Source organism: Clupea harengus, unplaced genomic scaffold, assembly GCF_900700415.2.
Source record: "Clupea harengus unplaced genomic scaffold, Ch_v2.0.2, whole genome shotgun sequence".
Taxonomy (NCBI): Eukaryota; Metazoa; Chordata; class Actinopteri; order Clupeiformes; family Clupeidae; genus Clupea; species Clupea harengus.
In genome coordinates this window covers 38860-50006 of record NW_024879923.1, presented here as the reverse complement: position 1 = coordinate 50006, position 11147 = coordinate 38860, and the positions used below count along the sequence as shown (strand labels likewise).

At 40.3% G+C, this 11147-nt stretch overlaps 2 protein-coding genes across 3 annotated transcripts; both read left to right on the top strand.

Annotated features, from left to right (window-relative positions):
- The first annotated feature begins 439 nt into the window (after positions 1 to 439).
- On the top strand, positions 440 to 5234 carry LOC122130749 (ubiquitin-conjugating enzyme E2 E1-like). The gene is made up of 3 exons (XM_042705500.1): positions 440 to 1103; positions 2729 to 2876; positions 4172 to 5234. Exons 1-3 carry the CDS (start codon positions 942 to 944, stop codon positions 4267 to 4269), a joined length of 408 nt encoding a protein of 135 aa, XP_042561434.1. The 5' UTR covers positions 440 to 941; the 3' UTR covers positions 4270 to 5234.
- Positions 5235 to 5978: 744 nt separating this feature from the next.
- LOC122130746 (ubiquitin-conjugating enzyme E2 E1) lies at positions 5979 to 10935 on the top strand. Of its 2 annotated transcripts, none has more exons than XM_042705497.1 (6): positions 5979 to 6189; positions 7050 to 7235; positions 7488 to 7538; positions 9505 to 9637; positions 9914 to 10061; positions 10519 to 10935. In XM_042705497.1, exons 2-6 carry the CDS (start codon positions 7195 to 7197, stop codon positions 10614 to 10616), a joined length of 471 nt encoding a protein of 156 aa, XP_042561431.1. In that variant the 5' UTR covers positions 5979 to 6189; positions 7050 to 7194; the 3' UTR covers positions 10617 to 10935. The 2 variants fall into 2 exon arrangements, with proteins under 2 accessions (XP_042561431.1, XP_042561430.1); XM_042705496.1 differs by having other exon boundaries at positions 5979 to 6200.
- Positions 10936 to 11147: the final 212 nt, after the last annotated feature.

The following is an 11147-nucleotide window of genomic DNA, read 5'->3' as shown; positions in this document are numbered from 1 at the left end:
TTCCTTCCTGCCACAATGACTCTCCTCTGTGCCGGAAGAGGAGACTTACCGGTTGAGTGGCAATGTGCATGTTTACATTTAATTTACACATTAATAGCAATGAGTTGCCTTAAAGTAAAATACTATCTTTATTACATTTATTTTATCTAGTAGAGTAGTGTATATTGGTAGGTCTTTTTACCACCTTTTTGCATGTGTTTTTGTAACTTCATGTGTTTTTTGCTGTTGCAAAATTCCCTTTGGGGCTAAATAAAGTGCTCTATCTATCTGTGAGTGTTTTCTCAGGATGTGTTTGTTCTGTGACAGAACATGCACACTAATTATGGGCTCTCTGGGACATTGCACTGTGTCATAGGCCTCCAGAGCTGGGTATTGTTCCAGACGACCCTCGGCACACATCCAGCAAGGACGTCCCTGTCAGCAGCATAGTAATGAGGGACTCATGGGGGAGGGAACAGCCTAAATATGGCTCTCCTCACCGGGGACTCCTGCAGATGTGGCCAGGGTTTCATTTAGAACAGTCATTAGACTACACAAAATGGGCCCAGTGAAAAGCTATGTGTGAATTGTGGGTTTTAGGTTTTGCATGTTTTTACTCCGTGTAAATGCCGTCTATGGAATGAGAGTGGATGGAATGGGTGATTTATTCAGAACCAGCTCCACCAAACCCATGGCAACTGCAACAATGAGGAAATCCATCAGATGTGAAAGTGAGAGGAACTAAATGAGTCACCCCTGTTTTTAACCCGCCACCTACAACTGCTGCTTGATTTAGTGTAGCTGGATTTAGTTCAGTTTCCTTTTAAAGAATGACTAATTGGATCGTTTGACTTGGTTTGTGCAGAAATACTCTATTCAAGTGTGGAAAATGTTTTTTTTTTTTTTTTTTTTTCAACTGTGAAGTGAACATCAGTGGTGTTAAGTCTTTGGGTTACTTACTAATGACATGTTTCTATTTTTTGTTTTTCAGTGCTGGTCCCAAAGGCGACAACATCTATGAGTGGAGGTCCACCATCCTGGGCCCACCAGGTTCTGTCTATGAGGGAGGCGTCTTCTTCCTGGACATTGCGTTCACTCCTGACTACCCCTTCAAACCACCCAAGGTGAGACGGTGGCCATGGAGGCCAGACTATTTCTATTTAACTCACTTCTATTGAGTATTCTATTAACTGCACATTCCACTGTGTGTCATTCTAATTCTAAATCCTCTATTGCATGGAACACATGTCAGAAGTGCTGCGTTCACACTGGTTCCGACATCTTTTCATTCGTTTTTTCATTGACTTTGGGTCTTAAAACTACACATCTCAGAGTATCAGTTTCTGTTCTGGCTCTGTGTTGTAAATTTACCAGAACATATAAGTGAAATACTGGATTTCTTCAGATAACACCTGTGTTGCTCTAATGGATATCTTGTTGAGTCAAATGGACTACATCAAGTCTTTTTTTTTTAGCTTTCTACCAATAAGTATAGATTACTGAAACATCGAGAACATCGAGAACAAGTGAATACCAAATCTGGTGGAAACTCGCTATCGATGGCCTATGCTCCACTAGGGAGTGAGAAGGCCAACAACGACCAATAAAATGTCCAAAATCCACTGTAGTTTTCTGTAGGAAATGTTTCTCCTGCTGTGTAGCCAGCCAGGCTTCTTAAACCTTAGTAGTTTCCTCACTGCGTCCAACCCAGATATAATAAGTATCTCAAATAAACAAATCAGTAGGTTTGACCCTTAAAGCTTAAGGTCTGGCTTTTATACAGTACATGTGATGTTCACTGTGCCCCACCCTCATGTGTAAGAGGATGTAGACAAATCTGTTATCACTGCAGATTTGAATTAATTTGTCTTGTACAGTACTTTATGCCTAATAGAATAACATAGAATACTATAGAAAATAGCTCCTCTTCCAAGCGGAGAAAGGAACTATTCTGGTACCAATTAGAGTGCCGTAGGTTTAATGTGACCAAAGAATGCCAGAGCCCATTAAAAGCTTCCGCAGGAAGGTTAGGGGTCATTCCACCACATGGAAGCCTCTGGATGGAGGAAGTCAGTTTCAGATGTCTCACACACACACACACACAGGTACACTCATACATACACACACACACTCACACACGCACACACACACACACACACACACACACACACACTCAGATGTAGTGCTTTGTTTCTTGTGAAAGCTGTGTAGTGAATGTTCTCTCAATGTGTGATCTAGATGCTTAAAGAACAGATTTCCAGATACTTGCCTGTTTTCTTGAGAAACTCAGCTGCCACCTAGCTGTGGACAGGCAAACATCAGCTTTACAAAAAAAAAAAAAAAATCTTCATGAAAGAGGAAATATCCGTGGCTCTAATCAGGGCGAGCCATGTTATCGTCAAAGGGCCAGTGTGACTGCTGGTTTTCATTCCAGACTAAACTAAACTGCGGCACTCCTGATAAAACTAATCAGGTATTTGAAGACCGATTACTTATTGAATGAATGGAATCAAGTGTGCACCTTTTTTCTGCAAAAAAAAAAAAAAACCTACCCAAACACTGGACCTTTTGTGGATCAAATTGGCCACACCTCTTCTTCAGAAATGATTTGTGCTGTACTGAACTGATACAGAGATACAGCTACTTGATTTGTTATGTACTGAACTGATACCATTAAATGACAATCGCCAGTTTTAGGATGTGCCTCCTGACTAAATCTCAACGCCTAACGACACCATATCCTTTTCAGGTAACATTCCGCACTAGGATCTACCACTGTAACATCAACAGCCAGGGCGTCATCTGCCTGGACATCCTGAAGGACAACTGGAGTCCAGCCCTCACCATCTCCAAGGTCCTGCTGTCCATCTGCTCTCTGCTCACAGACTGCAACCCAGGTGAGATTTGAAGGGGTGTCATGGCGGGCTGACCTCCAGAATTTTTTTTTTTTTTTAAGCCATAAAACAAATGGTATCAGTCCCATATAAATGACCAAAAAAATCTTTTACACAAGAATGACTTGAAAAAGTAGAAGTGAAAGTTTCTTTGTGCCGTGCTTGTGTCCCCTGGGAGCTGAAGCCACGGTTTGGCAGTTGCAGGCTCTTCTCACAGTAAAGCTACAGCAGCAGAATATCTGCTGGCAGAAGTGTGATCGCTGCACTCTACCACTGCCCAGAATATAAGAGTGCACACAATTCTAACGAGGTGCATTAGACACCACTTCGCTCGTCAGCATTGTGAATAGATAAATAGGGTAGTCCCAGTAATTACATCTGGGTGTGAGGCCAAGTAATGTGTCTTCATTGGTCAGCACAAAAAAAAATGTTTTTATATAGTTATAGCTCTTGTTGCACAGAGACAATAGCTTACCTTTTGAAATTTTCACCATTTGAGACCAAGACCATAAAACAAAAGGAACACATTTCATTGACTGTAAGTGCTAAGCAAATGGATCGAGAATCAGATATAACAACACAGCAACTGAACAAAACAAAAAAAAAGGGAAAAGAAAGACAACTGATCAATTTCTGGCAAGAGAGTTTAGAGGCTCTATAGAGTCCTAGGGCTTGGTGGAGTCAGGTCTATTATGTATTTTGCAAGCTTCATTATAGGGGCATTTCAGTATTCTGTTTACTTACCATGGAACCACTATAAGGGTAACAGGAATAATTGTGTTATGTCCCCATTCATCGGCTACATTAGGCTGACCTACATCAATAAGCTCTCTCTTGATAGAAAGAGGTGCTTCTGCTCTTGCACAACGGGCCATATTTCCATTTTGGCTCTGTTCCGGTTACATGTAAAGAAGGCAACAGAGTAATACTCATCTAAAGAGGTGCTGGCTCATCTAAGAAACCCAGTGGTTTCAAATCACACCTAGTGTGTCATCTGTGATGACTGGCCAGACTATTATTATAGATGACTCATGCTATGTGATGAATATAAATAGACTGTGATTTGTAAGTGATTTCACAGGATCACACTGTCTGATCTAGAGCCATATAATTGCTACTTCAGTGAACTGATATGAAATTGTGTAAGAATGATGGCTACAGTAGATGAGTTCAGAGATCATTTTGGTAACACTGAAAAAAGTCATTCATAATTGGCTTAGTCTGGTAAACTGAATGCTTCGTTTTTCTGCTTGTTTAATTTTTCTGACTGTTTCTCTCTCTCTCTCTCTCGTTTTCAGCTGACCCCCTAGTCGGAAGCATCGCCACGCAGTACTTAACAAATAGAACAGAACACGACAGAATAGCGAAACAGTGGACGAAGAGATATGCCACATAGATCTCTCCTGATGTCCCCGCCACGGCCCTGTCCTCCTCACCCCAACCCCTTACCTCCTAACCCCACCCCCACCCCCACCCTTCTGTACCTCTCTACCTCTATTCCCTCTTGGTCAAAGCACACTCACTAAGTGCAGCCACCAACCCTGGCCTCTTTCCTTTGTCCTTTGTTGACCTTTCTGTGAAGAGAACTGTTTTTGTTCCTTGTTGACTTGAAAGCTTCTTTTTATACAAAGAGTAGTTTGGGATTTTATTTTCCGATTATCTGAATGTTGGAGTTACCCTTGGAGGGGGGAAAACAAACTAAAAAAAATAAAAATATTATTATTTGCCCTCAATTTAATGTATGTATATCGTTTTTGCTTTTTTTAAAGTGTACTTTGTAAAATGTTCTGTTTATTTTACAACAACAAAAAAGTCTACTATTAATCCAGATTTTTTTTTTTCATTTGTCACAAGTATGTATTGCATTACATTGGCGTCGATTCTACCAGTGTTTGAAACGCACCAATTGGTCTGATCAAGCCAAAGTGAACACCTTGTAGTTCACTGGAAGCCTTTTCATTATAGCACAGATCTACTCACAAAAAGAGTGCCCCCACTCTATCTGCATAACTCACACCGGGAAATCTTACAAAGTGCACACATTTAGGTGGCTGGAACAAGGGCAGGTTATATTTTACTTCTGGCATAGTGGTTTTCTTTTCTTTTTAAAAAAAATAGAGTTATTTGCATGTACAAGGATGAACAGGTATCTCCAGCAACTTCTGGCTTTTTTTTTATTTCGTTTTGTATGTATTTTTAAACACGCTGTTAAAGCAGCCAATAGAGGTAGGCTAGACCTACCTTGTTGGCAAAAATGACCATGTACAGTACATATTAGCTACATGCCATCTCTGACCTGGCAGAGGGGTTGTGCACTTGCTTTACTAAAAACACCCAATAAAACACTGTGGTTGAACTGTATTTCGCATTCTTGTGTGGATTTGCTTTAGTTCTGCTCCTTGAGAATACCTCACCACTTTCTTGATCATGTCATCATCATTCATAAGGAATGGAATGCTGTCAAATCCATTTTTAGATGTGCCTATCACCGATATCTGGTAGGCTGTTGTAAGACTTTTAATTGTTATTATAAACCATCGAATTTGCTTAGAAAGGCCTATCAGTATGAGAGCATCCCCTTTTGTTTCTAGAGTAGGGTGACCAGACGTCACCGGTTTCCGGGGACAGTCGCCGTTTTTGGTGGCCTGTCCCCGGCTGGAGCTGTCCCCGGTTTTCTAGAATCTAGAGAGAACCAGTAGACTAGACCAGTTCAGACTGATTGCTGACATGATTGTAAGCCTACATGTGGAAAAAACTAAATGTGACCTCGGCTACTCTTAGTTTATGCCAGTCTCTTTAAATCAGCAGCCTATTTCATAAGTCATCACGAATTTCTAAGAATGGGTGCTGATGCAGAATGCTGAGGACTCATTCTATGTGTGAGGATGAAAAAAAACTACACTCCCAAATAGGGCCTAGCCTTATTTTCTTTGGAGAACGTTGTATGCATGTTTTTACATGCAATAATGCCTAGCATCGGCTATGCCCATGAATAGGGCTGCCACCATTTGAACAATACGAATGATTAGGTTTACCTTGTCTGTGTTTTGTTTATGTTTTACTAGACATGAGGCAGCAACATCATATATGTTAAGCTTTTGAACATTCCTGATATGTGTATGTGTATGCCTGAATTTAGTAAGTCAGCGGAAAAGTTAATATCGAACCGTACTGGGGATGTCTTATTGCAGTTTTTCCTCCTATTTAACTCCTGTAGTCCGCCTACTGCAGTCGCGGCACTTCCGCTCTCAACAACAAGCCAGAGGATTGAGAAGCCAAGCCACCAGTCTTCACCATTCTATACGCTTGCTCAAACGTAAGTGCAAGGTAAGTAAACACGGGAAAGTGTACGTTTTTTTTTCATGTGTACACATTTAGCAATATTCACGTTACGGACCTCCTTCCGGTAATGATAACTGAATTTGATCATTGCCCAAAAAACAAACAAACAATGTATCACTTACAAGCTAAATATCACAACAAAAAAGTCGACAGCGAACCAGTCCATAGCTACCACTCAGGGTGTCTGGCTAGCGTTGTAAACTCGTTAGCTGTCTGCTAGGTAACTGGCCGTGTCTGTTGTCTCTTGCGACATAATGAAAATGCAAGACCGTTAGCCTAAGCGTGATTATGAGTAGGAAACCTAAGTGACGATATGGAGAACTGTCTAGTGTTAATGCACAGAACAGCCTTGTTGGCACAGGTTGTAAAATCTAATGTTTGTTTAGCTAGCTAAGGTTAAGTTACCAGTAGTTAGTTATTAGCTAGCTATGTTAGTAGCCAATATTAGTTAGCTTTATTATATGCACGCCTTCAGTGAGTTTTGTCTGTTCACTTGCCATTTGCTTGTGTGTATCGTTCTAAATTTCATCCCAGCTCGACGTACCAAAATAGTCTGCAGCCTAAAACATCTTTCAAATAAGTGTGTGTGACTCGCACGTCTTGATTCCCCTAACGCACACACTAATGTTGGCTTAGTTTGCTAACCTACTAAACGTTATCGACCCTCGAATCACCTGCTGACAGATTGAATTAAAGCACCAGGGAAAAGCATTAGCTATTATAGTACTTGGAAGGTCCGGGGTTTGTCTGGGTGTACAAGATAGAATTAGGTCTGATTTCTACATTACCCTACGTTAAACATTTCAGCACAGCTTTATTTCTTTCCATTTACAGGGGCTCTTACGATAAATGAATTGACAGCTTTGGAGTTGGACGTTTACAAACTGATTACATTGGCCGAAGAACCTCGTATGCACAACAATCCATTTCACTTGTGACCTTAAATAATCCTCAAGAGGGGTTAGAGTGCAAAGCCAGTATGAGCAAAACCTCTAAACTGGTATCCACAAGCGCGAAAAGGTAATGAAGGTCATTTGTTTTCTGTTTTCAGTAGTGTGTCAGATTCGATATACCCGAATATATTTGCTGACTGGATTATGGTACCAGCTTTGTAGCAAGTACTTAACGCATGTGAGCATAGCTGGCTTTGACTGGTTATGATGGAATAACCTTATCCATACATATGTTTTGTGGACCACTGTAGTTGCTATCAAGTTGAGTATAGAGTGGATGTATAAGTGTTATAATGTCGTTTTTGCCTGTTTATGACAGGATTCAAAAAGAGCTGGCAGACATAACTCTGGACCCTCCTCCAAATTGCAGGTGAATGCATTCCTCATGTGTTCTTGTTGTGTGTTTTTGTTTTCCCAGTGTTGTTATAGCTTAGATGATTGAATACAAATCTCCAACTTGAGATGGTGCTAGCCTACCTCCTGAGGAGTGTGCTGAAGTGAATGGAGTTTGTCAAACATTATAGGACTCAACGAAGTCCTGTAGAAATGCATGGCCCCTCTGGCTGAATATCATCAGCGTTTGCAAGTATGCCTGTCCCAGACAGAGCAAGAACCCACGAATTCCATGTGTTTTTTATGTTTATTGTTTGCACCAATATGCCAAAACAAATTCCTGGTAGGCGTAAACTTACTTGGCAATAAAAACAATTCTGATTCTTCTGATTCTGATTCTGAATTGATGCCTCTTTCAGTGAGCTTTGGCTAACGTTTGAATAACCAACGGTGGTCTGATTATCATGTATACCAGGAAAGCAGAACTATCAACAACTTGGGGGACTTATCCCAAATAAATGCAAAGTGGCCATATTGCTTAGTAAGAGTTTATACAGTGATGCACAGACATGCTAATGTGCTTATGTAATGGCTGAGGGACTTTGATCTCTGGCCGTAAGCCTCTTCTGTCATTAACATTTTTCAGGTCTGTGATGGGCCTCATAGATGGGCTCCCTGGCCTCCCTAGTCTCATAGATGGGCTCCTTGGCCTCATAAATGTTCTCCCTGGCTCATAGATGGCCTCATTGATGGGCTCCCTGCCTCATAGATGGGCTCCGTGCCTTATAGATGGGCTCCTTGGCCTCAGATAGGCTCCCTGGTCTCATAGATGGCCTCATAGATGGCCTCATAGATGGGCTCCCTGGCTCATAGATGGGCTCCCTTGCTGGAAAGGAGCATGCGGCTGTCTTTAGCTGCGATTATAGTATTTATGTCTCCAGTACTGCAGGGCTTTTACCTGCATGGCTTCTGTAATGTTTGTATGTGGAGAATTCTTATATACTAGGGGTGCAAATTGGTGAGGATCCGATACCATCATGATATTTGGGTCAGGATATGATTTTATTGCGATTCTTTACATTTTACGATAGAGGAAGTATTGCGATCTGATTAGGTGATGCATTGTGATTTATTTCTCCCATGTATTACGTTCCGTATACTGGTAGTCTCTTCAGCCATCTTGGCGCTGTAAATTTGTTCTCAACTTCCGCTCCATGATGCAAGACAGACGTATGACCAAAAATAAAATTAAAATTGTAATATTAAATAAATGAATATAGTGATTCTTGGTGCCACTATATTGATATATTGAGCCAAAAAATATTGTGATTCTCCACTGAATCAATATTAATTTTATTTATTCATTTTTTTTCTCCCAGCTCTACTGTACTAAAGCACGCTTTATTGACATCCAATTATAGTCTATTGCCAGCCAATGGGAAAGTGTCTTTCTGATAGCTTACATTAAATTCAAATTATGCATCCATAACCATGCATCATGAAAATTAATTTATATATTTTTTTTACATACTTTTTATTGGTTTAGAAGGGTTAACATAACAAGATTATTTTGAATGAAGAGTGCATTACAAATAAAATAAATTATTATTATTATAACAAAGCACACAACAACAACAATCCCCACCCTCCCCCTGCCCACAACAGACAGCAATCAACACATAGAAGGGTAAATTAGAAGGGGGAAAAAATTAAATAAAAAAAGTACATTAAAAAGGACAAAAGTAAAGAAGGGGGAAAAGGGAGAATCAAGAAAAAATAAGGCAAATTGTCCACAAGATTATTTAAGAAAGTATACAAAGTACTGTCTCCAGTCCACTACATGCACAAAATTAAGTCAGTTATTAAACCATTATTTCTACCATTCCCATCTAACATACATTTCATCCACCATGTGACGCTTCCTACATGTAGTCATGACCGTAAATATGAGAATTTTCAGTTATTTTAGGTACTGACTGTGGTTTCATCTGTTTTGTCTGCAGTGCTGGCCCCAAAGGTGACAACATCTATGAGTGGAGGTCCACCATCCTGGGGCCACCAGGCTCTGTCTATGAGGGAGGCGTCTACTTCCTGGACATTGCCTTCACGCCTGACTACCCCTTCAAACCACCTAAAGTACTTATAACGGTTGCATACATTAACAGCAAACATTAACATTTAATTGGAAATTAGAACCAACATCGTAAATGAGATGATTTTACATATTAACTTTGTAATTAGGTCGTTTTGCATATTAACACTAAATTCTCTAATCAATTTTTTTTCATCTGAATACAAATATGTTACTCAGGTGCTGCATGCCTACTTGTACACATGCTGTGTGAATACATCTGGGTTTTACAATAACCACTTCCTTCTTTTGATCAGTGTTTTACGTTTTTTGTTTGCCAGGTAACATTCCGCACTAGGATCTACCACTGTAACATCAACAGCCAGGGCATCATCTGCCTGGACATCCTGAAGGACAACTGGAGTCCAGCCCTCACCATCTCCAAGGTCCTGCTGTCCATCTGCTCTCTGCTCACAGACTGCAACCCAGGTGAGCCAAAAACCTGTTCGACCAGGTCTTGACCGGGTATTGACTCTGGCAAGAACAAGTGTCGCCTGTTTGTTGTCATTCAATCTCTTGACTTATTTTAATGCCTTTGCCTGATTTATTGCAGTGCCAGGTTGATTTCACATGTCGAGAGCACTGTCTCTTGTAGAGTTTGCCAGTAAGGCCTTTATCTGATAGGTTTGCAAGTCTAGTTTTGCTGTTGCTTGATTATGGTTTTGGTGATCAAAAATAAAACTATTTAAAATGGAGTTAACTAAATCACACATGGACACAATTCAGCCGCTATATTCACACCAGAACCATAATCAAGCAACGGCAAAATTAGACCTATCAGACAAAGGCCTTAATGGCAAACTGTACAACAAGAGACAGTGCTCTCGACATGTGAGATCCGGTTTAAGAATCCTGACAGTTCTTGGCTGTTTCCCATTTTTTGCAGCGGATCCTCTGGTTGGAAGCATCGCCACTCAGTACACAGCAAACAGAGCCGAGCACGATAGAATAGCAAAACAGTGGACCAAACGCTATGCAACATGACGTGGACACGGACAACTGTGCCTTTGACCATTGCTGCTCTTGAAACACATGGACTGAGCCATTTCTGTCTCGTTATTTTTTAGGACTTTATTGGAAGGTGTGTTTGTGTGTGTGTGTGTGTGTGTGTGTGTGTTTTTTTTTGTTCTTTGCCTCCCACAATTTTAATTTATTATTTAACTGTGAATAAAGAAAAAGCCACAAAAGTTTTTTTTTTTTTTCAGCATTTGTTTTATGTGAATTTGTGTTGCCTAAGATTACCTGGACATAAAGTGGTTGAAATTCAATTTTGAAATGTATAATAAAATACTGTGATGACAAATCCTTCAATCTAATACATTTTTGTTTAACAAACATTATGTGTAATATCTCACTTCAAGAGAATGATAGTGCCACCATCACCTCACTGCAAGATACTGATAATTGACATTTGGAACCGTCAATCCAACTGTCATTTGGATTTTGGAAGCATGCCATCAGTGTATCCCACACTATAAAAGTTGTTTTTGCAACTGTGGAAAATATTTTAAAAGA

Coding starts and splice junctions, on each gene's coding strand:
- LOC122130749 (XM_042705500.1), top strand. CDS start 942: ATGACATGTTTCTATTTTTTGTTTTTCAGTGCTGGTCCCAAAGGCGAC. Junction 1,104..2,728: donor ACCCCTTCAAACCACCCAAG/GTGAGACGGTGG, acceptor TATCCTTTTCAG/GTAACATTCCGCACTAGGAT. Junction 2,877..4,171: donor GCTCACAGACTGCAACCCAG/GTGAGATTTGAA, acceptor TCTCGTTTTCAG/CTGACCCCCTAGTCGGAAGC.
- LOC122130746 (XM_042705497.1), top strand. CDS start 7,195: ATGAGCAAAACCTCTAAACTGGTATCCACAAGCGCGAAAAG. Junction 7,539..9,504: donor GACCCTCCTCCAAATTGCAG/GTGAATGCATTC, acceptor TTTTGTCTGCAG/TGCTGGCCCCAAAGGTGACA. Junction 9,638..9,913: donor ACCCCTTCAAACCACCTAAA/GTACTTATAACG, acceptor TTTGTTTGCCAG/GTAACATTCCGCACTAGGAT.